The sequence below is a fragment of the Lissotriton helveticus genome, chromosome 7 (genome assembly GCF_964261635.1).
Source record: "Lissotriton helveticus chromosome 7, aLisHel1.1, whole genome shotgun sequence".
NCBI lineage: Eukaryota > Metazoa > Chordata > Amphibia > Caudata > Salamandridae > Lissotriton > Lissotriton helveticus.
In genome coordinates, this window is record NC_136068.1 from 10,347,167 (window position 1) to 10,373,402 (window position 26,236).

General features: G+C 46.5%; 2 protein-coding genes across 2 annotated transcripts in view; both read right to left on the reverse strand.

Moving 5' to 3' along the window:
* LOC144766568 (uncharacterized) overlaps positions 1–12,988 on the reverse strand; it is a 247,145-nt gene extending 234,157 nt beyond the window's left edge. The window contains exons 1-2 of the mRNA XM_078650373.1: positions 12,857–12,988; positions 12,687–12,775 (exon numbers count right to left, since the gene is read on the reverse strand). Coding sequence (XP_078506499.1) covers positions 12,687–12,775; positions 12,857–12,929 — 162 coding nt within the window. The 5' untranslated portion in view covers positions 12,930–12,988. The remainder of the gene's footprint in view (positions 1–12,686; positions 12,776–12,856) is intronic.
* Positions 12,989–20,717: 7,729 nt separating this feature from the next.
* The window catches only part of LOC144767599 (cell adhesion molecule CEACAM6-like), a 43,986-nt gene continuing 38,467 nt past the window's right edge, over positions 20,718–26,236 (reverse strand). The window contains exon 5 of the mRNA XM_078651007.1: positions 20,718–20,983. Within this exon, the coding sequence (XP_078507133.1) occupies positions 20,718–20,983 (266 nt within the window). The remainder of the gene's footprint in view (positions 20,984–26,236) is intronic.

A 26,236-nucleotide genomic window follows, 5' to 3' on the forward strand; every position in this document is an offset into this window, starting at 1 on the left:
CCAAAGCGCAGAGTGTTGTTAATACAGCGCTGTCATAGCGATAAAATCCAGCGATAGCAAAAAACTCGGTAAGCACATTTAGCGATAATTATCGCTACGTGTTGATAATATGCCCCTAAATCCTTTAGCCCACCTTGGGCCCAGCAGTGACAAGGCAGAGAGTGGGTTCTACGTTTCTGTTTTCTCTCATATACACTTTTCCCAATTCTACCCCCTGCCTCCTTTCTTAATATATGTGGTTATTATGTACGTGGGTATGTGATGGACAAAGAGAACATCCCTTCGGCTGAATCGTACAGAAACGTTTGCGCAAACCTGATAGTCCTGTAAATCTCCACTACCTCCTACGGATGTTCATGATCAACAAAAGCGACGAGTCGGAGTGGTGGAACCCTGGGCATCTGATTCCTGTCTTAACCACCCCCTCTCTCTATTTCTACTAATGTCTCTCATACCTCGGTGTACGTCTTCACTGGTGGAGGCGGTCGGAGACAGAAATGTGCATCGCTCTTGTTGGATGGCGAGCACAGATATGATCTTACAGTTGTCATAAATACTAAGTGCAGCCACAGCTCTGGTCATTGCAGCCTGAGACAGGGTCCAAGAAGTTCTGCTGGATAAAAAGAACAGGAGGCCGGGCTTGACTACACCATATGTGGAGCTGTAGTATGTATCCATAATCAGGACTATGTGTTTAAAGATATTTGATGCATTTTTGAAGATTTCTGCCAATTATTTAAGTCTAAAAATATTATTTTTCTGCATCAACAAGTCTAACCTTGCAGCAAGATTAAGATATGTATTGAGTGTAAACAGAGTAATTACATGACCTAAATCTAACATTAGCTTAACACCACATAAGACAAAATCCTAACTTATGTTAAACTTAAGTTCAACTTAAGTTAGGTTTTTGTCTTAAGACCAAAACTTAAGACAAAATCCTAACTTTACTACTCGTAAATGCTTTTTGTGAATACTGAAAGTTGTAAAGTTTGGATTTTGTCTCAGATTACTTTTGTGAATCGGGCCCCTGGTTCCCCCCTGTTTATGGTCTCCTCCGTTCACCTGCACACACCTGCATACAGTAGGAATATAAATTACTCATACCAGACTCTACTTGTGGACTTTATTTAATCTGCACCTAACTGCCCAAGGTAACAATGTGACTCGATCACTAATCATAGTAATTACTCTAATGTTCAAACATTACCTATCTACTCACAGTAGGAGTATTTCACTCACTGCAGTCTGTGCTAGGCTAAAGGTTTTATAGTGGAGAAGTGTGGCTCACTGGTTAGAGGATTTTCTTGCAAAACCATAAGTAGTGAGAATAATTCTAAAGCCAAAAACCCAAGAAGGAAACTGAGTGACTACAAGGTAATTATGACCTGTAGTAAAGAACTGATAAGAACACAAAACATTTCTATATTATAAATTGATATTTTTGTTTTATTTCCAAAATATTTTTTATATATCATTTTTGTAGAACATATTCAGTTTATAAAAATATACATTATCAAGTTAAAAAGTATGTGGTATACATATTAATTTGTCAAATGAAAAAATACAAAAACGAAAATTACAAAGTGAACAACAAAGATGACTCCGATGTTAAATGGGGCTTGAGTGTAATAAGCAAAGCGGTAGATGGGACTCTACGCGCGTTTCGGCATAAGCCTTCTTCAGGAGTCCGTCATTTGCAGTGAAAACATATAAGCACAACAATTAGATATTTAAAGTACAATATTCTTCTGTTGATATTAGTTGAGGACACCTCTCAAGATGGTTGTCTGGTTCTTAATTATACACACTATTTGATCTATAATCAACTTTATTGTGGTTTTCAGGGCACTGGCTTACATCTCCATCTTGTTAAAAAGGATATTGAGCAGTGGAGCCGGTGGCAAACTGGTTTTACCTTATCTAAATATTCTGTTTTGGCAGAAAAAGAGAGGTTCACTTAAAAAGAGACTGATCCCGTCGTACCGATAGATGGTCGGTATGATGTAGCCTGCTATTGAAACTCCAATTGGATAATGTTGCGTGTATTTGGCGTTCCGAAGATGTACTGGTTAGAGGAGGCAGACCCTGAAGCAGAGGTCAGACCCAGGACCACGGTTCAATTCCCGACGCGGCAGGGTCTTGAACCCAAATGTCCAGGGGCGTAGCTAGAGCTTCTGGCGCCCGGGGCTATCCCTCAGATTGCCGCCCATGGCCGATAGCGGGAGGTGGCTTCGGGAAAAAGGACATATTTGCTCCGGAGCCCCCAATGAAGTCAACCGTGTAGCTTGGCTCTATCGCGCCAAAAACCTACAGCTTGTTATTAATATAAAGAAGTTCGTTTTAATGCAATGAAAAACTGTAAAATCTTTAAACTGCTACAAAGCACCTGAAATGGAAGGGCCATAATCTGTCTCTTTCACATGTTACATTTGTTTTATAGCGGTCCTTATACCAGTGTAGGGTGTCAGAGCACTTTACATCATACACACATTCAGAGAGAACAAATCATACATGTGCAAATCAGTTTATAGGAAATGTTAGGTAAGACATTGAGGCGTACAAGTTGTAGGAATCACACGTCATCCTTTTTAGCAGGCAGTATATTTTAAGTGTGTGGTCCAAAAGAGGCAAACACGCAGGAATATAAACGTACCACTGTGGTTGGTTTTATTAAAAAGAATATAATTCTACCCAACGAAACCCTTTTAGCAACATTGGGATAATGAAAACCTGAGGGGAAAATACATTTCTAACCTATACCATGCAGTTTAAATGAAGCTCATTGATATAATAGGATTGTAACTTATGAACTTCAAGTAACAAAAGGATCTCTGCGACAAGAGCAGTAACCCCCTGAGCTTGCCACATAAAGTGCAGTGCAGTGATCTGTCTGCCACACTTTCTATGCAGCAGGCACATTAACCATCTGCGCTACTTCATGATGGGTGAAACTGCCACTAGACAAATCGCTTATCTGGCTGCAGCAGGAACATTATTTACGAGAGTTATCTGGACATTTAAATATTTTCCTGGATTGACAAGAAATTTAGCAGAAGGTGGTTTTATTCCAGAGTGCACAGCACCTCAGGGGTGAGGGGGTCCCCACATAATTCTAGTTTGAAGAGCCGATTCCCAAGCGGCCCGACCGCCAACAGAGACAGATATTGGCCTTGGCACTCTTATCTGCTGTTTCTGGGCAGAGACTGAGCAAAGAGAAAGGAGAACATGAACCATGGTAGCGCGCTTCTGACTCGCAGATGGAGCCAGAAAAGAAAAGTGAGCGGGCCAACACTGCATCGCTTACAATACACAGAGCACACACATACAGGCCTCTCCACTGCCTGAAGTGAAGTAAAAGTAAACTGAAATACAGTCAGGAGAAGTAAAACTGGCGCACGCAATGTGCACCGGGCACCTGCACCACTACAGCAGAAACAAACCATACTTTTGATATTAGAAGAAAAACCAAACTATTCCTACCTTGATTGTTGAAGCAACAAAAACCATAGTGAAATGGAGGGAGACCCGGACCTGCGCTTGTAGACGAGGGAACCCTGAAGCATTCTTCCCAGTAATTGCAAAGTTTAACAACTCTGCACTGCGCCAAGAGCTACGAGCACAGATCAGGGTGAACTGAGGAAAAAGGGTAAATTAAGGGGTACCGTCAGCTAGGTCTAGACGAGAGGCCCACGATCTGAGGCCCCAAGTCGAATGCTAGGAGTGGGGGGTCAAAGCATAGCCTGTGGGTAAATAAACGTGGCGGCGGGATTTGGCACAGCCCAAGGAAGGGTCTTGTTCAAAACTCGGCCGGGGCTGAGGAACAGTCACACAGGCAGCCGCAAGTGTGTGCGGGGGTGCACTGTACATCGGCGCTCCCTAGTGTAGGGGTGGCGACCCGACCGCGCGGCGCACAGCACTCATGTCCCATGATGATGCCGGCCTCTATAAAGTATTGGGGACACTGTGTCATGGACCATCAGCGCCACACGGCCGCCGCCCTGAAAATAGTGCCGCCTGGGGCGGACCGCCCCCCCCCCCCCCCCAGCTACGCGGGTGCAAATGTCCACGGACTCGATAATTCTCGCTTCAGTGCCTACTCGAGTCACAGGTTCACACTCTGGGCATTACCCTGCTTAACCTCCACTACAGCCCCCCCCCCCGCGGCGGGATGCCTGGCTTTCACCTTGGGGATGCCCAGTACGGGTATCTCACAGGGAAAAAGCCAGGACGGGTTCCCATAGCAAGCGCCTTCAGACCTTGCGGTGATAAGGCGCTATATAAGAACATTTGACACATACCTGTTTATGGTAATAATGTGTATTATTCTTTGCAGTTTGGAAGGCCTCTTGATCACAGGCTCTACATATGTATTTATAGGTTTATTGTAATGCCCTCACTGCAGTCTGTGTTCAGTTACATGTTTTTTATCTGTACACAACTGTCTATGGTTATATTATGTCTTAATCTTTGCAGTTTGTGAGTGGTCTTATGCTTACAGGCTGTACATAAATATTTATAGGTTTATTATAATGCAGTCTGTGTTCGGTTACATGTCTGTGATCTGTACATACATGCCTAAGGAAATAATATCTTTCACTCTTTGTAGTTTGTGAGTGGTCTCGTGGATACAGGCTGTACATATGTATTTATAGACTTATTATAATTAGGGTTCCCGGTTTTATGGTATTTATTTTGTTAACATTTCCGTCTGTATTTTACCACATTTCTTTTTTGTCCATTTAATCCTCATTTATCTATATTTATTTTGTGTTTTGCATAGAAATGAAGTTGTAAAACTGTACAGTTCCATATTTATGTAACTGATAGACGTGCACTGATGTCTGTCGTGTTTTAGCCATTTACGCTGCCAAATATTACATGACAATACATCCACTGGTAAATATTGGCATTATACCACAAATGTATATTGGCAGAAGCTGTTATTTAAAGAAATGTCATCCTGTTTGGTAATTTCCCATGCTGTCCATCTGCTCAGCTGTTGGGCTATAATTCGTGACAGTCATCATCACCATCATCATCAGTTTCTTTAATCGATCAATTTAACTTACAGATCATAAAAGCACAAAAGCACATTCAAAAAAATAAACATGTAAACATTTGACACAACAAAATCCAATTCTAAATCCGTTAGGGAACGCCTGTAAGACTCACATTTTATCCCAGTATGGTAAACCGCGCTAATATACTTTATAACCGTGACAAAACTATATGTTGTATATTACTAATATACATCACGGCCATTGAGAAATACAAATGGGATAGGTGATGAAAACAACCATATGTCCAGAAAAACTTTGGGGCATATCACCAACAACTAGCGATATTTATTGCTAAATGCGCTTAGCGACAATTTTTTTATCGCTGCCTATCGATGGATAGTTTAGCGGAGAAAACATGCTATTAGCAACTTTTTTCTCCATAGTGCTAAAATATCCAGCGATAGCGGCGTAATGCAAGAATATTGCTGAGAATACAGCGATATTCTCACATTAGCGAAACATATATGTAAAATAAATATATAAATATATAAATATTTATAAAAATATATAAATAAATATAAAAAATATATATAAAAAATACATGAATAAAGCTGAAAAGTCCGCGATATTCATGCATTACCGAGCTAATGCTCTTAGCCATGTTATCCACCTCCCATTGGATAACATGACTAAGAACTGGTCAGAGCAGGCGTTAGTTTTTGGCGATAGCGGGAATATTTCCATCGCTACGCCCGCCTTGTGAATAGGCGATAGCGACATTATCGACTGCTTACAGTCGCTAACGGGTTGGGTACGCCCACTTTGAATGTCATTAGCGATAAATATCGCTGACATGCAAAGCGGGCCCCAAACCGCTCGCTATCGCCTTCAAGCTGTCGCTAACTGCTGTTAGCGACAGCTTGATAATAGGGCGATAGATTTTTCGCGGCTTAGCGGCCGAAAACGGCAGATAAACCGGCGAAAAGTGCCTGTCGCCCCCCTTGATAATATGCCCCTAAGAGCCCCCAGCATTTAACTTCAGTGCAGACACTGGGCGTATTATCTTATCAGCACAAACGCCTCATAGTCGCATTTAATGTAAACTAGGGCTACAGTGTTTTTCTTCTCCGTAGACAGGCCCATAAGAAAGACGCTATTGAACAACATACAAAAGGTTCGGAAAGTGTCTGTAAAAAATATAATGGTACATGGAACTGCTTCAATTTACAGCGTTTTAAAATTTGGAGGGAACAATTTTCACATTCTTTTTTATAAAAAAACAGAAAATGGAGGTCAGACTGCTTTCAGAAGTAATCACAAGGACAAAAAGTCAAATCAGAATAGTTAAAACTCTTTGCTGGGACGCCCGACATCAGAGGGATTAAATTCATTTGGAATCTCAGCCAGATGTGTCTATGCTGCGGTAATCCGATGGTTTCTAACAGGAGTACTCTCCCACCAAGATTGATGGTATAGTTGGTATAGCATAGCTGATTTGTTTGTGTGGTTGGTTGCCTGGCGATCATGGGCAACCTTGTTTACATAAATGGCCTTTAGCTCTTGCTTTGAAATCTTCTGGCTTGTGCTAGAGGGTAAAAAATTTTTACAACGCAACTTTGACCACGCAGTGCCTTTATGACGCACCTTTTACCACGCAGTGCCTTTACGATGCAACTTTTACCACGCAGTGCCTTTACGACGCAACTTTTACCACGCAGTGCCTTTACAACGCAACTTTTACCACGCAGTGCCTTTACGACGCAACTTTTACCACGCAGTGCCTTTACGACGCAACTTTTACCACGCAGTGCCTTTACGACGCAACTTTTACAACGCAAACCATTACAACGCATTGCGCTGGGGGGCGCTCTAGGATAGGGAATAGGTTTAATTTACTATCCAACACCTTCCCTACTATCCACGGGGACTGGAGTTGGAATAGTAAATTAAACTATTCACTATCCAGCGCCCCAAAGCACTATGCGTTGTAAAGGTATTCGTTGTAAATACCGCGTTGTAAAGGCAAGCGTGGTAAAAGTATGCGTTGTAACGTCATACATCCGTGCTAGGGTCATTAAATAATTCCATTAGCCCCAGTGAGGTCAAAGTTGACTTTACATACTGGAGCCAAGTGATTTTGTGAATCTTCTCTAGTTTTAGGCAGTTTTGTATGATGGACTGCGTTAGGCTTACCGTGCCCTGCACCAAATGGAGCGTCAAGGCATAATCAGTGCTAGCTTTATGCATTCTGAGACGTAGGTCAATCCCAGCTCTAGTTGACTAATGTAATTTGGGGAAGATCTTGGAAGGGAGACTAATCTCTTATAGAATCTGTGTTTGAGCTTTTGAAGCTGCACTACAGGAGCCAGACCCCACACACCTGCCCCTTAAGATACAGCAGATACTGGCTTTGCTTGGTATATCTTTTTAATTGACTCACAAGGTGTTGTCCCCAGCTTCTTAACAAAGCCTGAGATGGCTGCCATGCTCCTCTCCATCACTAGGGCCCTGTTGTCAACCATATTTAACCAAGACTGGTTCTTCCCAAACAGGATCCCAAGCTACGGAAAGGAGTCGACCCCGCTAATCTCCGTGTACCTATGTGAAAGGGAGGTGTTCTTTTGGATGGGGTTTCCCCTGTTCTCAGAAATAAAGATTGGGATTTGTTGACCCTCAGGTCCAGAGAGTACATAAAGGCTACTCTTGCCTTTATTAGGTGTTGGAGGGCCAGTCCTGTTCTGGCGATTAAAATCACATCATCCGCGTATACCAGTATCGGTATGATAAGCTTATCAAAAACGGGAACATCTGATGTTGACCCCACATGAGCTGCCTCATACCCCATTTGTATAGATTGAAATAAAAAAGAGGGAAGGACACACCCTTGTCTTACTCTCCTAGTGATCTTGAGTGGTCGTGTACATTCTCAGTGTTTGCAATAACGAACGCCTGCAGCTGCACTGGAATACAATTGACCGATTAAATGTATTATTGCAGTCTCAATCCCCATTGTCTCAATTAGCCTCCGTAGTTTGGAATGGCTCGCGGAATCGAATGCTGCTGTTAGGTCCATGCACGCCATATTGGTCTGGCCACCCTTTGCTCTTGTGTATTTATCTATAGTCAGACTTAGTTTGAGGCACTGATCTATTGTGTCCCTGCCAGTTTGGAAGCCATACTGAGCCTGGATCAGAATACTCTTCTCCCTTGCCCACTCGTCCATCCTACTTAGCAGTAAATGGCCCATGAGCTCGTCAGTAGTGTCCAGCAAAGAGATGAGTCTATAATTCTGGGGCGTCTCTTTGTCTCCCTTTTTAAAAATTGGAACAATTACGGTAGACTTTCACAAAGCTAAGGGGGTGCTTCTTGCTATTGCATTGCACACATTTGTTAACCTCTTCGGCGCTGATGACGGCTCCCGGCCGTCATGAGTCATGGTGGGCGTGTGCTGATGACGGCCGGGAGCCGTCATGACCACGCCCGCGATTGGAATGCTCAGCACTGCGGCGGAATTCCCGCCACAGTGATCAGGTTTACAGTGGGGCCCACAGATCCTGATGTATTGGGAAAAAATCAATGGGAACCCTGTTGGGCCTAAAGCCTTCCCACCAATACACTTACCTAACCCAATTTTTATTTCATCTATCAAGAATAATAAATGCTCCTTCTGGACTAAGACTGTGGAAGAGTGTTCAACTGGGGTAATGTCTTTAGAGCCAAAAACCTGTAAAAAACAAGCCACCCACGCCTCTTCGCTGACATTGGAATCCAGCGTGTGATCAGAAGGATTTTTGAAAAAAGGGGCATTGATTACTTTCTGGAAATCACTACTACTTTTGGTGGTTGCTGTGCATTCAAGATGTTGACAGGCCTCCTCCCTCAGGGCTCTTTCCCTTGCCTTCCTTGCACATAAATAGCCTTAACACAAGGACGTCAGATCTTGGTTGAGCTTTGAGTGCTATGTGCAATGTTTTTATCGATTTTGTGCAGGTATGATCAAACCATTGGTTCGGTGGAGCTACGGTTTTTAGCTTGGAGCAGGTCAGAGCCAATTTTACCTCTTCAAGAAATTTCAAGAAGTGATGAACCAGTGAGTCGGGAGAACTATCGGGTTCCAAGCAGTTTAGAACATTTCCCTTACTGTTGGATATAATTTGTGGGACTATTTCAGCTTTATCAATTTGACTCCATTTAAATTGTTATCCATTTTTCCTCGCCAGAATTGGTTTCTGAGTTTTTAATGTAGGCAAGCTATTTCGCAGGCCACTGCCAATGTAATAAAAAATATTTGTGTGGACACTAAAACTTGAGGATTGTGTATCCACTTGGTCACTCTTTCCCCGTAAAGTCTGAGAGATCATGCATAATCAAGATAAGATTCATACTCATTACAGGAGAGGGTATTCCAGAGATCACCCATTAATGGGTTTGCCTCATTGATAACTTTTAGATTACTAGCGACAAAAAGTCTCTTTAAACTGTTTCCGTATTCATGATGGTTAAAATGGCGAACAGGGTCACCCAACGTATCTTTGAAAGCCCCAAACCTTGTTTCGGTTAAACTTACATGACTGGGAGTTAAAATCACCTACCCACAGGATATTAAATTCTTTTTTACAGGTGGCTTTATTAATTTTACTTACCTCTATGTCTAAGGAGACCACAATTACCTGCATGTTGCCCCCAAAGTTGTTATTTTAAAAGTGTATTAAAAGCCCGTCCCAGACACTGTCCCCCTCAACCAGGAGAAGATGGAAATAGGGATTCGGAAGCTCAAATTTCTTAATTTTTAAGGTCAAGGTGTTTGAGATTTAGGCTAATAACCCCCTCCCCCTCCAGCTCTTCCTGAAGAGAATGGAATAGCTTCTGAAATGAACGATACCCATCAATAAATATAGGATCAGTCGCCCAGCCTCTTGCAGGCCTAAATTTTCCTGATTTTGCCAGTACGCTAGCCAGTGGGGGTTGCCCAATTTTGACCCAAATACTGCTACATTCCAGGAGGCTAATTTTATACTTGCTTCTTGCTCCCCTGACAGACAATCAGAAATTGTTGTTTCTCCTTGATTTTCAGGCGTAGTTCTGTCCTCCATGGGCTGGTTTCTAACATCTTCTCGTAGTCATTCACAAGCCTCCAGGTCTGTCAAGGGGTAAAATCTATTTACTACACCCAGTCCATAGCCATTCCTGCCTAATGATTTTACATTCTCTACCAATCGTTCACTCAATGCTCCGCTAGCCATTTTACAGGGAGGTAAAGTGTGTCTATAAACGTGCTCCAAAGGTGGACAGAGATCTGGGTCCTGTATAATTCTGTTTCATGTAGCCGGCCTAAAAGGAACCTGGGTCATATTATCAAGAAAGGGCGATACATTATCGCTGCTTTTATCGGCAGTAAACTGCCATGTTTAACGTCGATAGGGGGCTTGATAATAGGCCCTTGTGAATTCCGAACACACAGTTCTGTACAGTTACCTGACGGATCTCTGGCTGGGAGGTTGGCGGACTGTAAGGGGATGATTACAGGGAACAACATCTGCTTGTGAATTTCTGTAGTTTGAAACAGATACCCCTTCTATATGACCCCTTGTGTTTGGAGAGCACCTCCTAGAACAGAGGTTAGTGGAAAAGCCATTCTGAGTGCGTTGTTTTCACCGAGGGAGGCTAATCTTTCCACTATTTTGGTTAATCTATGCACCAGTGGATCAAGTAAAAGGTTAATCATATTTTCTAGCCTCTGCCACTCAGTCTCATCATTTCACAGGCAAGAAGACTTGTCAGACGGGAGTTGAGCCTTCCTCTTCTCTCCTTCTTTAGATGATGATGTGCCTCTCGAGGCTCTAGTAATTCTCAAAGTTTTTCATTTTGTACCCCTTTTCCTCTTAGCCGCTGGCTGAACAACTGATTCTGATAAGGGAGGGGATTCAGATTCTACTAAAGTCACGGGGAACTTGCTGCTTGTTCAGAAAGAGGTTCATTCCTCGTGTTTTCCTGTGGCTCAGTCTGCACTTCGGGTGATAGGATTGTTGATTTAATGTTTCGCCTCCCCTCTTCCAAGGAGAGCTGGTGCTCTGTCAGCTCTGTCTCCTCAGATAAAACATGTGCTGCCCTTAAAAGAAACTATTATCCAAACAGTGGCTCTTGAGCAATACTCATACACTGTACAGTTAGATACCCATAAAGATAAATCACAGAAACAAGAACAAAGTAAGAAAAAGGCCTGATAAGAACATAATATTGTGAATAACCATGTACATAGTATAAATAATTGTAATAAGAAGCAAAGGGTGCAAAAAAAGTTACACTCATACAGAATCTATATTGACACAGGACATGTGAAAAATCAAAAACCCAATGGCAGAGGAAAATATATATACAGCAATCAACACAGTGTACATTCAAACAATAATGTCCTCTAGGATTTAGGCCATGTTGGAAGCGTTGACGGCGTTTCAACCCAAAGTTGTTTAAAGGGTCATCATCAGGACAAAGAGATTCAAGAGTGGGAAGCGACCACTTAACACAGTTGTCTTGAAAAGCTGTTCGCCTTGTAACTCCACCTCTTATCTAAGAGTGGGCGTAGTTCGCGAAGTAGCGCTACGCGAAGCTACGCGAAGTGTACTTCACACTACGCGAACTTCACGTAGCACTACGCGAGCTGCGTAGTAGCATGTTCACACTGTGCAAGATGCGTTTTCAAGGATTGCACAGTGCGAACAAGCATCCGGCACTGTGCAATCATTGAAAACGGCATCTTTCACAGTGCGAGCTGTAGATTTCTGCCGCTTGAGTAGATTTTTACTCGAGCGGCAGCTTTCTCAACGCGAACTGGTAGTTTCTCATCGCGAGCGGGAGCGAGCATGCACGACCACTCGCAATGAGAAACCTGACCTCCCCGCGTTGAGAGTCTTGCCGGGATGTCATTTTGCTTGTTCGCGGTCGCGAACATGACGTTGAGGACCGCGAACAAGCAAAAAATGACCGCTGCACTGTGCTATGCTGCGCTACACGTGTTCGCACTGTGCTATGTGCAGCTCGCGTAGTGCGAAGTTGTGCAAACTTCGCAAACTACGCGAGCGCAGCGTAGTGCTTCGCCCAGGGTTACTCGTATCCAATATATATATTTTTTTATTTAATAAAAGTTATTAGGAACAGGGGAGTCCTGTAAATTCAAAAACTCGTTCATTAAATGTAGAGTCCCCAAGGCAGACATCAATGGAAACGACCACTAGAGGAAAATTCAGGTGAGGAAAATATCTTTCAGCAACATCAGGGCCGTCCAAAATTAATTATTCAAGATGAAACTCAGTGTGCGATTTCCATCATGCAATAGACCGGCAATCCAAACTCTGCACAGAGTTTGGATTGCCAGTCTATTGCATGATGGAGATCGCACACTGAGTTTCGTCTTGAATAATTAATTGTCTGTATTTATACACTTTTAAAAATAAATGCAGACAAAAACACATTGTGATCTGTCTGTATTTATCTGTAAAAATCCATAAAAACAGAAAACAGGGAGCCTTAATTATAATGCACTTACTGCACTCTGTGCTTGGTTACATGTCTGTTCTCTTTACATACCTGTCTATGGTAATAATGCGTGTTTCTCTTTGCAGTTTGAGGGCTCTCATGGTTACAGGCTGTACATATGTATTAAGAGACTTATTATAATTCACTTACTGCACTCTGTGTTCGGTTTGTGTTCTCCACGTTCACATAATTTACTGCGGGTTCATAGATAACTCTGCAGCTGCCACCACGGGTCGCACCTGAAATAAGAGAACACATTATATCGCAGCTCCTTTTTGACTGCTTTATGCTTTGAAGTGGGACTCTGAATAGACTCTTACCATTTGCTTTCTTTGCACGTCTCTCATAGAAGAGAACCAGACCAAGGACAGCGACGACAGCACCGAGGAGCATCCCTGAAGCCACCGCTAGGGTGACCCACCAGGTAGAACAGGAGGCATCTGAAGCAGGAGGAGCCCCTGAAGAAGAGAGACAACCTGTGAGTGTCAGGCTCGTCCGGCTCTTGGCAGGTGCAGTTAAACGTAGAAAAAAGAGGAATAGAAAAAGGAGTGAAGAGAGAAAAAGGTCTAAGAGATTCTTTAAACACACCAGTACTTTGGATGAAAGTTATTGAGCTGGTTATTGTCACTCCTCAACAGCAGTGTTGGACTTGGCCTTTTCCCCCAAAATTTTTCGCTTTTGACCCCCTTGTCTGAAATGTCTCCCCCATGGGATTAAACCTGTATAGGCCATGGGTGGTGTGAGACACCTTGTTAAAAATGTAATGTCATGTAATGGTGTGAGCACTTGTAAATTTCCCCATTTTTAAAATGCACCTGACTAAAATGTATTGTGTTTAAAATGGATGCCATGGCCATGGGTTTTGCCACTGTACTGCCATAGGTCAGCAGTCTAGCTATTATTACCCAGCTACCCCTAGCATTTGGAGGGAAAGCCTGGCACCCAGGGTGCGCACCCCCTCCCCTTGAGCCAGTTTAGGCTAGTTTTGCCAACATTCTAGAAGGTGCTGGCACTGCCTGGGAGGAGGGTATAAGTAAGGGGGATGTGCCACCAGAGAGTCGGTCAGCGCTGGGACAAGAAAGAGAGGGGACCTGCTGCGAGGAGCTACCGCCACATGGGCCTGTGAGCTGGGCCCTGCACCCCTAAAACCCCCTACTCTACTGTCCCCTGGGCCCCTGATAAGGGAGGGCCCTTACCCAGGTCACTGACGCTGTTTGGACCTGGAACTGCGCCAGCGCAGTGCGACAGAAGCCCCAGGAGGTGAGGAGTGTGCCCCTGGGCTGCCTGGAGAAACTGTTGCCCCTTGTGAGGTACTGTCTACCAAGCGCTGCAGAGGGAGTGCGCCCCTGAGGAGCTGTTCTGGGACTGTCCGGCCCCCTCGGGAAGTTGTGACCCCTGTGGAAGCCCTGACGCTGTGAGGGACTGCCTGCATAGCGCTGTGTGGGGAAGCGCTGTGAATTTCAAGACTGTTGCTGCCCAAGCCCTGTAATCTGAGCGCCTGCTGTGCTTCCCCCCCCTCAGAAGCACTGACCTAAACTGTACTGCCTAGGAAGCGCTATAACTTGGAAGCGCTATAGAAGGGCTGGAGTTGTGCCCTCGCTGCGTGGCCCGAGTAAGGAGCTGGGGAGTGTAGCCTGAGGGAACTGAGGTGATTACCAAGCGCCCAGGGAGCTTGCCCCACGTTTTGGCGCGCTTTTGTGGTGAAATAAATAATTAAATACAAGGGAGCCTACCCCTTATTGCAGCCGGTGATCACCGTCGCAGCCCGGGTCCTGAGGAGACTGTGGCGCTGCTCGGAAATTGCGCCTGGGGCCGTAAATCACCGCCGCGGCCCGGCGGCGCCTTGAAGGGACCCCCTTCGTCGTGGCTATTGTCGCGGCGGCCCCCGGTACCAGAAGAGGGCCGCCGAAGTGAAGAAGGGGCCGCGCTAGGCCCTGAGGCCGCGGCACTCGCGTCACGTGACGGGGCGCCCGGCCGCGTCATCGGCCCGCCCCCGCCAATGCCGCGTAGGGATTGGCTGCCGGCCGGCAGCCCGAGAACAGGAGGAGTCGAAGCCCCGGGTCCCCGTGAGGTAGGAGGGGGACCCGGGTGAAGCGCCGGTGCGGGGCCCCCATGTCGAGGGGGAGCCCCGAAGCAGGAGTGACCGGAGCGAGAGCCCACCCCGCCGGTCTGTGCCCCGCGTGAGGGGCCGGTGGAAGAGGCGCGGCCGGGGCACACTGTTGGTGCCAGCCTCACTGCCACAGAAGAGCCGAAAGAGGCCGGAGGAAGCTCCGGCGGAGCTGTGGAGTTGCGGGGCTCCCGTGGTGGAGAGGGAGCCCCGTTTGTGCTTGCGGCCTTGTGGAGGCTGCATCGAGGCCCGAGTCCCAGAAGCAGATCCGTGCTGCCGTCCGCAAACGTGTTGTTGGCTGCGGGGTTCTCGTCGAGTGAGCGAGAGCCCCCCCCCAGTGATGGCAAGAGAGGCCCGGGACTGCTGGTGAGTGGGGGCCCTGACGGGACTTGGTGGGGCTGCACCGGGGCACATTGCCGGTGCCCGGCCCCAGGACTAGGACTTTGTTGAGAGCTGTTGCATCCCTGCATCGGGGAGGGGACAGTATTAGTTCTTTCTTGTCTAGAGCCTCATCCCCTGTTGCAGAGATAGATCCCAGAGCTTGGTCATCGGGCTCACCTGATCAAGAGGGCCTAAGGGCACGCCCCAATAGAGGTTGGCTTGAGAGGGCCAGGAGGGAACAGAGGCCTAGGGAGCCTTCATTAGATGACGCACCAGTGTGGAGGATTAGGCTCATGTTCATGGTTTAATGCCTAACATTGCTCTATAATGTGTACACCCTGATGTTTGATACCCCTAGTTTGATGGTAGAGGGAGCCTAGTTGTTTCCTTACAGGTGTTCCTGGTCTAGGAGGAGGGCCCCTACCTGATATTACTGCTGGGTGAGGTATGTTCTGCCTAATGTTGGTCAATAGGTTGGCCTGACGTGTTATTCCAGGCCCCTAGTTACGCCCCATGTTTGTGAGCTGCAGTTCTGATTTCTTACAGGTGCTCCTGTCTAGTATGTGCTGTGATGCCCTGATGTTTTTCCCTTACAGGGGTTGGGTTGGCGTTATTGTGCATGATGTATACCTATGCTAATGTGGTATTTTGCAATTACAGCCCTCCCCTAAGGATGAGAGTCTGAGTTGGCCCCACCAGATTGGCACCAAATCTAATGTCATTTTGATCCCATCCTTTTTCCTTTCAGCATGGACTTATAGACTCAGCCCTTACTTCCCATGTAAATAATCCCCCCTTTATACACTTGGCTCTGGCGCCAATTGGCGCCCTTTTGTGACACTACTGTTTTGCATTTTATTTTGCCTTGCAGGTTGGAAACACTACTAAACTACTTATCTTTTTCCAACTCAAACTGGTGTCCTGCCTCTTTTGTGCTGTGCCTGGTGTGTTGCCTGTGGGTACTGCGTGAGTGCTTCACATGTCCTCGAAGTTTGGCCTGCCCCCTTGGTTCCATGCTACCCCCTTGGAGATTTGGGTAACCCCATTTCTTACAAGCAGCATATAGTGTGTCAAAATGGTTTTGTTGAAGTGTTTTTAGGATTAGCGTTTTCGTACAAAATAAGTGCTGCTGAACAATTCATTTAATAATACGTCCAATCTGGAAATAATCAAGCATGAATGCATTTGAAATTAGTTTAACGTAATGTATAGCAGTGTGTTTATCAATGTATATTTGTAGGACAAATTTTGCTGAAATACCCATTTTATTATAGTAAAGATGTTGATTTCTGCTCACTCCTGTTTCTTCCCCCTCCTAACACGTCCTGTGTGTGTATTTTTCCCTATGCAGCTCTGCACATGAAGACTAAATTATGTCATTGTAAATTTCGTAAACATGCAAAAATTGTGAATACTAGTGTTTCTAATGATGCAAGTGACCAGAGTCTTTCTGCTGAGATTCCATTAGTGGGCTTACAACTGGTGCATAGTCCATTGTCCATTACTGCGCTTAGCACTCTTCCACTGGAGCATAGTCAATTGTCCATTACCGGACTTAGCTCTCTTCCACTGGTGCATAGTCAATTGTCCATTACAGGGCTAAGCGCTCTTCCTCTTCTGCATAGTCCATTGTCCATTACTGGGTTTAGCGCTCTTCCTCTTCTGCATAGTCCATTGTCCATTACTGGGCTTAGCGCTCTTTCTCTTCTGCATAGTCCATTGTCCATTACTGGGTTTAGCACTCTTCCTCTGGTGCATAGTCCATTGTCCATTACTGGCATTAGCGCTCATGCGCTGGTACATAGTCCATTGTCCATTACTGGGCTTAGCTCTCTTCTGCTGGTGCATAGTCCATTGTCCATTACTGGGTTCTGCGCTCTTCCACTGGTGCATAGTCCATTGTCCATTACTGGACTTAGCTCTCTTCCACTGGTGCATAATCAATTGTCCATTACAGGGCTTAGCGTTCTTCCACTGGTGCATAATCAATTGTCCATTACAGGGCTTAGCGCTCTTCCACTGGTGCATAGTCCATTGTCCATTACTGGGTTTAGCGCTCTTCCTCTTCTGCATAGTCCATTGTCCATTACTGGGTTTAGCGCTCTTGCGCTGGTACATAGTCCATTGTCCATTACTGGGCTGAGCTCTCTTCTGCTGGTGCATAGTCCATTGTCCATTACTGGGCTTAGCTCTCTTCCACTGGTGTATAGTCCATTGTCCATAACTGGGCTTATTGCTCTACCACTGGTGCATTGTCCATTGTCCACTACTGGGCTTAGCACTCTTGCGGTGGTGCATAGTCCATTCTCCATTACTGGGCTTATTGCTCTTCCGCTGGTGCATAATCCATTGTTTATTATTGGGTTTAGCTCTCTTCTGCTGGTGCATAGTCCATTGTCCATTGCTGGGCTTAGCACTCTTCCACAGGTGCATAGTCCAATGGCCATAACTGGGCTTAGCGCTCTTCCGCTGGAGCTTTGTCTGTTGTCCATTACTGGGACACTCTAACCCTGGTGCATAGTCCATTGTTCATTACTGGGCTCATCGCTCTTCCGCTGGTGCATAGTCAATTGTCCATTACTGGGCTGAGCTCTCTTCTGCTGGTGCATAGTCCATTGTCCATTGCTGGGCTTAGCTCTCTTCCACTGGTGCATAGTCCATTGCCCACTACTGGGCTTAGCTCTCTTCCGCTGGTGCTTAGTCCATTGTCCATCACTGGGCTTAGCGCACATCCGCTGGTGCATAGTCCATTGTCCATTACGGGGCTTAGCGCTCTTCCAGAGGTGCATTGTCCAAAGGGCCATTACTAGGCTTAGCGGTCTTCCACTGGTGCATACTCCATTATCCATTTCTGGGGTAAGCACTCTCCGGCTGGTGCATTGTCCAATGTCCCATACTAGGCTCAGCGCTCTTCCACTGGTGCATAGTCCAGTCTCCATTATTAGGTTTAGCGGTCTTCCTCCGGTGCATAGCCCATTGTCCATTACTGTGCTTAGTGCCTTTCTGCTGGTGAATAGTCCATTCTCCATTACTGGGATCAGTGTTCTTCTGCTTTTGCATAGTCCATTGTCCATTACTGGGCTTAGCACTCTTCCACTGGTGCATAGTCAATTGTCCATTACTGGGCATAGTGCTGCTCCGCTGGTGCATAGTCCATTCTTCATTACTGCGCTTAGCACTCTTCCACTGGAGCATAGTCAATTGTCCATTACCGGACTTAGCTCTCTTCCACTGGTGCATAGTCAATTGTCCATTACAGGGCTAAGCGCTCTTCCTCTTCTGCATAGTCCATTGTCCATTACTGGGTTTAGCGCTCTTCCTCTTCTGCATAGTCCATTGTCCATTACTGGGCTTAGCGCTCTTCTTCTTCTGCATAGTCCATTGTCCATTACTGGGTTTAGCGCTCTTCCTCTGGTGCATAGTCCATTGTCCATTACTGGCATTAGCGCTCATGCGCTGGTACATAGTCCATTGTCCATTACTGGGCTTAGCTCTCTTCTGCTTGTGCATAGTCCATTGTCCATTACTGGGTTCTGCACTCTTCCACTGGTGCATAGTCCATTGTCCATTACTGGACTTAGCTCTCTTCCATTGGTGCATAATCAATTGTCCATTACAGGGCTTAGCGTTCTTCCACTGGTGCATAATCAACTGTCCATTACAGGGCTTAGCGCTCTTCCACTGGTGCATAGTCCATTGTCCATTACTGGGTTTAGCGCTCTTCCTCTTCTGCATAGTCCATTGTCCATTACTGGGTTTAGCGCTCTTGCGCTGGTACATAGTCCATTGTCCATTACTGGGCTTAGCTCTCTTCTGCTGGTGCATAGTCCATTGTCCATTACTGGGCTGAGCTCTCTTCCACTGGTGTATAGTCCATTGTCCATAACTGGGCTTATTGCTCTACCACTGGTGCATTGTCCATTGTCCACTACTGGGCTTAGCACTCTTGCGGTGGTGCATAGTCCATTCTCCATTACTGGGCTTATTGCTCTTCCGCTGGTGCATAATCCATTGTTTATTATTGGGTTTAGCTCTCTCTGCTGGCGCATAGTCCATTGTCCATTGCTGGGCTTAGCACTCTTCCACAGGTGCATAGTCCAATGGCCATAACTGGGCTTAGCGCTCTTCCGCTGGAGCTTTGTCTGTTGTCCATTACTGGGACACTCTAACCCTGGTGCATAGTCCATTGTTCATTACTGGGCTCATCGCTCTTCCGCTGGTGCATAGTCAATTGTCCATTACTGGGCTGAGCTCTCTTCTGCTGGTGCATAGTCCATTGTCCATTGCTGGGCTTAGCTCTCTTCCACTGGTGCATAGTCCATTGCCCACTACTGGGCTTAGCTCTCTTCCGCTGGTGCTTAGTCCATTGTCCATCACTGGGCTTAGCGCACATCCGCTGGTGCATAGTCCATTGTCCATTACGGGGCTTAGCGCTCTTCCAGTCGTGCATTGTCCAAAGGGCCATTACTAGGCTTAGCGGTCTTCCACTGGTGCATACTCCATTATCCATTTCTGGGGTAAGCACTCTCCGGCTGGTGCATTGTCCAATGTCCCATACTGGGCTTAGTGCTCTTCCACTGGTGCATAGTCCAGTCTCCATTACTAGGTTTAGCGGTCTTCCTCTGGTGCATAGTCCATTCTCCATTACTAGGCTTAGCGCTCTTCCACTGGTGCATAGTCCATTCTCCATTACTGGGATCAGTGCTCTTCTGCTGCTGCATAGTCCATTGTCCATTACTAGGCATAGTGCTGCTCCGCTGGTGCATAGTCCATTCTTCATTACTGGGCTTAGTGCTCTACCTCTGGTGCATAGTCCATTGACCATTACTGGGCTTAGTGCTCTTCCACTGGTGCGTGGTCTTTTGTCCATCACTGGGCTTAGCGCACATCCGCTGGTGCATAGTCCATTGTCCATTACGGGGCTTAGCGCTCTTCCAGTGGTGCATTGTCCAATGGGCCATTACTAGGCTTAGCGGTCATCCACTGGTGCATACTCCATTATCCATTTCTGGGGTAAGCACTCTCCGGCTGGTGCATTGTCCAATGTCCCATACTAGGCTCAGCGCTCTTCCACTGGTGCATAGTCCAGTCTCCATTATTAGGTTTAGCGGTCTTCCTCCGGTGCATAGCCCATTGTCCATTACTGTGCTTAGTGCCTTTCTGCTGGTGAATAGTCCATTCTCCATTACTGGGATCAGTGTTCTTCTGCTGTTGCATAGTCCATTGTCCATTACTGGGCTTAGCACTCTTCCACTGGTGCATAGTCAATTGTCCATTACTGGGCATAGTGCTGCTCCGCTGGTGCATAGTCCATTCTTCATTACTGGGCTTAGCACTCTTCCACTGGTGCATAGTCCATTGTTCATTACTGGGCTCATCGCTCTTCCATTGGTGCAAAGTCCATTGTCCATTATTGGCCCTAGCACTCTTCTGCTGGTGCATAGACCATTGTGAATTACTGAGCTTAGTGCTCTTCCACTGGTGCGTGGTCTTTTGTCCAATACTGGGCTTAGTGCTCTTCCTCTGGTGCATAGTCCATTGTCCATAACTGAGCTTAGATCTCTTCTGCTGGTGCATAGTCCCTTGTCCTTTACCGGGATCAGGGCTTTTCCACTGGTGCATGGTGCATTGTCCATTACTAGACTCAGCACTCTTCCACTGGAGCATAGTCCATTGTCCATCACTAGGACACTCTAACCCTGGTGCAAGGTCAATTGTTCATTACTGGGCTTAGCGTTCTTCCACTGGTGCATAGTCCATTGTACATTACTGGGCTTAGTGCTCTTCCTCAGGTGCCTAGTCCATTGTCCATTACTGGGCTTAGCGCTCTTCCGCTGGTGCATAGTCCATTGTCCATTACTGGGCTTAGTGCTGTTCCGCTGTTTCAGTCTGCAAATGGAGGATTGTGACAGAGCAGAGAGATTAAGGGACACCAAAATGCCAATGGCATTAGATACATCTGCAAACAAATTTCTCCAAAGACATCATCTGTCTGAACAATATCGATCTGGATGTCATTGGATTTTCAAAGACTCATCCATTAGAAAACTGAATTAGTTCTACTACAGAGACACCGACAATGCAAATTCATTATAGAAGGATTGAATAAACGTTGGAATCCATTACATCCTGTCAATGTCCTCTAAGATTAATTAAACTTTTGAGATGGCAAGAGTTACAAAAGGTTAGAAATGGGATCTCTGGTTGGCTGGGGCTTGCGCCAAAGCCAGGCAGAGACCACCACTCTAGTCAGGGCAAGGGAGTTACACGCCAAGATAACCCCTGCTCACCCTCTAGGCAACATGACGTGAGCAGTAAGGCTTATCCCGGAGGCAATGTGTAAAGCATTTGCGCAACACACACACACAGCAGCAACACAAAAAGGAACTCCAAACAAGGTTATATATAAAAAAGCCTTTGTATTACCATAAACACATTAGATCATAATCACACAGATACACTGTGCCAACTGGCACTGGGCAGTATTTACAGGGGATTATATACACATGACAGGGCCACGTGGGCCACTGTCAGAATCACCACTTAGTAGAAATAGCACTTAGTAGAAATAGCACTTCTAGAACATGGAATAATTGTAGCACAAAAAAAACAATTGTAGGACACGACCAGTAACCACTGGTAAAAGGTAGGAACACACTACGCAATACTAATCACCATAGGCATAGATCACGCAGGGAAACATAAACTCACTAGCATAAACCCTACTAAGCAACACAACCTCCTAATGATAAAACACATTTAGAGGTATAGAAATGGCCTAAAGGCGTAACACATTACGCATAAATCCCATTAGGTAATCACCAACATAAACACAAATCAACAATCACCTTGCGCAGAATCACAGTAGGTACTGACCCCAGGCCAACTGGCCTTCCGTGGGGCTCAAACGCCCTTTTTCCAACACTGTCAGGGCAGGCTGCGCAGGCAGCCAAAAGCAACAACACCAAAGAACAGGCCTAAACGTGGCAGCTGCCCACTACTTGCTGGGCAGCTGTAAAGGCCCAAATGTGGGCGAAGGAGTGCGTCTCACACCTGAGTTCAAAACATGTCCCCTAAAAGAAAGAAGAACCTAAACGGTGCAGCTGCCCACTACTTGCTGGGCAGCGGTGAGGTAGAAATGCGGCCTGGGCTCTCAGTAGCCCTTCAAATAAATGTGGCAAACGCTGGAGCCATCTGGCTCTGAAACTAAATGTCCCCAAGCACTGGGGAAAGGCCACGGGCCCCTCGGGGGCTCTAAAAGCAAAAAGGTCACCTGTGGAGTCACACTGGGCTCTTAGAAAGATTATGGCCCCCAAGTCCTCCTTAAGACTTTGATAAACAATGTGCCCCCAAGATTGGAGATACCACAGGCCCTTCTGGCCCCTTTTTATCATCAGGACCCTTAAAGTAATATGTACCCAAGCGGTGGGGCCACACAAAGGCTCTGGGCACGCCGGGGGCCCTAAAACAAATGCCACCCACATTGGAGGTACTCGGGCTCGGGGACTAAATAATGCCCCTACAGGTTGGAATGGCCCGCTCCTACTGCAGGGCCACTCAGGCTCTGGGTCCTCAGTGGCAATACTCAATTGAGGGTGCCAAGAAATGCCCCAAGTTGCATCAGCTGCCCTCTGACAAGCGGGGCAGCTGCGAGCACCGACAATGTGCTCCGAACTCGACCCCCCCAAGTGGCACAACACAGCCCCACTCACCGGGACCTGTGGCGGGGGCTCCTCTTCCAGCGTTGCTTCCTGGGGCGTGTGCTGCTCGGGGGAGCCTTCCTCAGCGGGGCTTTCTCTGGTGTCTGCAGGCTCTGTCTCCTCAGCTGCTTTCTCCCGCTGACCGGACACGCAGGGTTCGCACCGCAGCTGCGGGAGCCCTGTCTCTTGGAAGCCTCAGAGCCCCATTGGGCAGACGTCGCTGGGCTCTCCTTCACACGGGGGAGCTCCGCGGGTTCAACGGCCTCGTCTTTTCAGGCCCGCCTGCACACAGGCGAGGTTTCCTTTCTGCTTCCGGGTTGCGGCGGTGATGCGGCCCAATATGGGGTAGGCTCCAGTTTTAAGACCAAGTCTCTGTCTGGGGGGGCACCCGCTAGGGGAATTAGAATAGCACAAAGCCCTTGGCGGGGTGGGCACCTGCTAGGGGTATCTAAACAGCATTTATGTGGGGTGACACCCGCTCGACGAGGACAACAGCTGGGTGGGCACCCACTCGTGCGTAACGCACCTACGACGGCAAGCAGTGCTGGGTGGGCACCCGCGCCGCCAAATCAGCACACAGAGCGGGGTAGGCACCCGCTAGGAACAAAATGCAGGGTGGGCACCTGCCAAGCCTATTAATCACCAATCCGACAAGGCAGCTCAGCGCTGCGGAGCCCACGTGCTCCCTGGGCAGGAAAGGTGCTCCTGCACCGGAAATGAAGCGCCTTCAAGGTGCTGGGGCTGAAGGTTCCACAAAGTCCATATAGTAGTCTCTCAGGATGCAGGGATGCAAAGGCTGGGCCCAGGGGCCAGCTTACAGGGCCCTCCAGCAGGGAGGCAGTCCCCAGTGGCGGTACCTCCTGGCGCCCAGCAGCAGCAGCAGCAGCAGCAGCAGGCCCCCCTTAAGATAGGATTCAGAGAACAACATTTTAAATGGGGTCACAGCCCCTTTTTATACATATATTTCCTTTGTCTAAGGCTGTAGGGCAGGGGGAGAATTAGTTACATCTGGTTCCTGAGCACTTTGTTTTGCTCAGCCCCTCTCCCTATTCACAGGACAGGCTAGGGACATCAGACACACCACAGGCGTTGGAGCCAGCATTGTGGAGGGAAGGCCCAGCCCTATTCAGGTCCCAGGTGCACTCCTCCCTCCCATCAACATGCAGATCTCCCCATTCACCACCAGGCAGACCCATCCTGGCTCCTGGAGCCAGGCACACCAGCCAGCTCCTGTCAATCACAAGCCAGACAGTCAATTCACATTCACTGCACACAGACATTCCAACTTCTAGAAGTGGCACTTCTACACTAGTCACATTAAATCTGCGCACACCGTCGCGCAGCATTTAGACTCACGAGTTCACACATACCAAACTCGCCCCTGCACTCCCCTCACATCAAGAACTACCATGGACACATTTATCCCCCATGTATTCCTATGCGAGGGCAGGGCAATCTCAAAACACGCCCTTAGACTGCGCACGATCTTTACACTGGGAAACAGTGTTAAAGTGCACAGAAGCCAAAAACAACTAACATTAGGTCACATTTAAAAGCAAAATGTTTGGGGGTGAACCTGCCAAAAGGGCCAAGTCCAACACAAAAGTATAATTCTTCCTGCCCCAGCTTAATTTTGCCTTATGACCTATGCACTAGTAACATCACCCATTGACTAAGAAGTCCCAAAATTTACACTATCTCCTCACACAGACATCTGGTATCCAGAAGTCAAAATGGCACCAGGCACCAAAACATAGACCACGTCAGACTGATGCTAAAAGAAATTCATTGGCTTTGTCTCAAGGTCAGAATTAACATTAAACAGACATACATTTATGCAGAGTCATTTCAATTATAACCAAGTTATAGTAAACATATAAGAGTGAAATGAACACTAGGGGGAAAGAATATATCCAGGACAGAGACATAAATACCACTCCTGCAACTCTCTATCAATCCTCCTCATGTTACTATCTCACAGTCCTCCCCATGTGCAGCCTTGTCAGCTAAGATGACAAGAAGACCTTCCGTCTTTTCGCAATATACAAAATAAAAATTATGTTTAAATAACTCCGAATAACCAATTTCACAGACTCTGGACCCTGTTTCTATCCTTCTCTGACCTCGGCCATGCTGTTTGCTCTGTCCTACTCCTCACCTTATCGATTTTTTTTTCTATTCCTTTCTCTTTGCTCATTGTCAATTTATCGGATCTCCTATTCTTCTATCTGCAACATGCAATCCTATCTATGTCAAATTCTTGTTTAATTAGTAGTTATACTGCCATGCCCCACGCTTTTTCTATATAACACACACCACTCAGGGTACCTTAGAAAATTGTGAAAATCATTTTTTCATTAAAGTTGGTGTTAGGTTAAGAATCAGGAGCAATGAACAGGAATGTTTTATGGTTAGGATGTGTTTCCCTATTCTATTTCCTATGCTATTCTGAAACCTATATCTGCGATGATAGCTAGTGTAAATTCTACTTATTATTATAGGTGGAAGTGCGTTTATTTATGAAAACATTGTTTTATGTACTTGTAAAAGTATGCACAATCATCTATCACTACAGTTGTGTATTTCCCCAGACTTACACGTTAAACACAACTTTTTGTTTATTTTATTTCACTACAATTTTACACTAAATATTTTTCCATTATATTAAATGCAATCCTCCTAAAATCTCACACTCCAAACCTATATATGAACTATAGTCCTCGTGTTTGGGATATCTGTAGACCTCAGACATACCTGGAATCATCAAAAGAGCACCGTGCAGGGTAAAATGTGGTAAATGTTATAGCCCTATGTGGTTGGGTAAGTGAGCTGGTAAATTAATCAATCAGAATGCTATAAAGAAGACCTACAAATCCATGAGGGTCTCAAGGCACTGGGTGGAGATGGAGGCTGGGTCTGTGGTTTAGTCGAAGAGCCAGGTCCTTCCTGAATTGTGGCAGCGATAGTGATTCCCTCAGGTGCAGAGGCAGGGAGTTCCAGGTGTTTCCAGCCATGGTCTTGGAGATCTGTGGGACGGTGGCCAGGGCTTGTTGGTGGAGAGGAGATGTCTGGTCGGAGTGTAGAAAGAGAGTCTGTGGTTGAGGTTTGCAAGTCCGGGGTTGTGGAGGCCTTTGTAGGCATGCGTGAGAAGCTTGAAGGTGATTCTCTTGTTGACAGGTAGCAGGGAGGTCTCTCATGTGGCCGGTGATGTGGTTGCAGCGTGGAATGTTCAGAATGATTCTGGTGGAGGCTTTCTGGATGGGCTGCAGTTTGTTTTTGGGTTTCTAGGTGGTCCCTGGGTAGAGTGCGTTGCAAGCGCATGGGTGACCATTTCCTGGACTCCGTCGAGACCCACTTAAAGATCTTATGTAGCAGGCGGAGCTTGTGGAAGCAAGAGGACGAGACAGTGTTGATTTGGCTGTTCATTGATAGCGAGGAGTCTCGATGATGCTGATGTTTCATGAATGGTCCATGGGGTCGGGGGATTCTGAGCACTGCGGGCCACTCTGTGT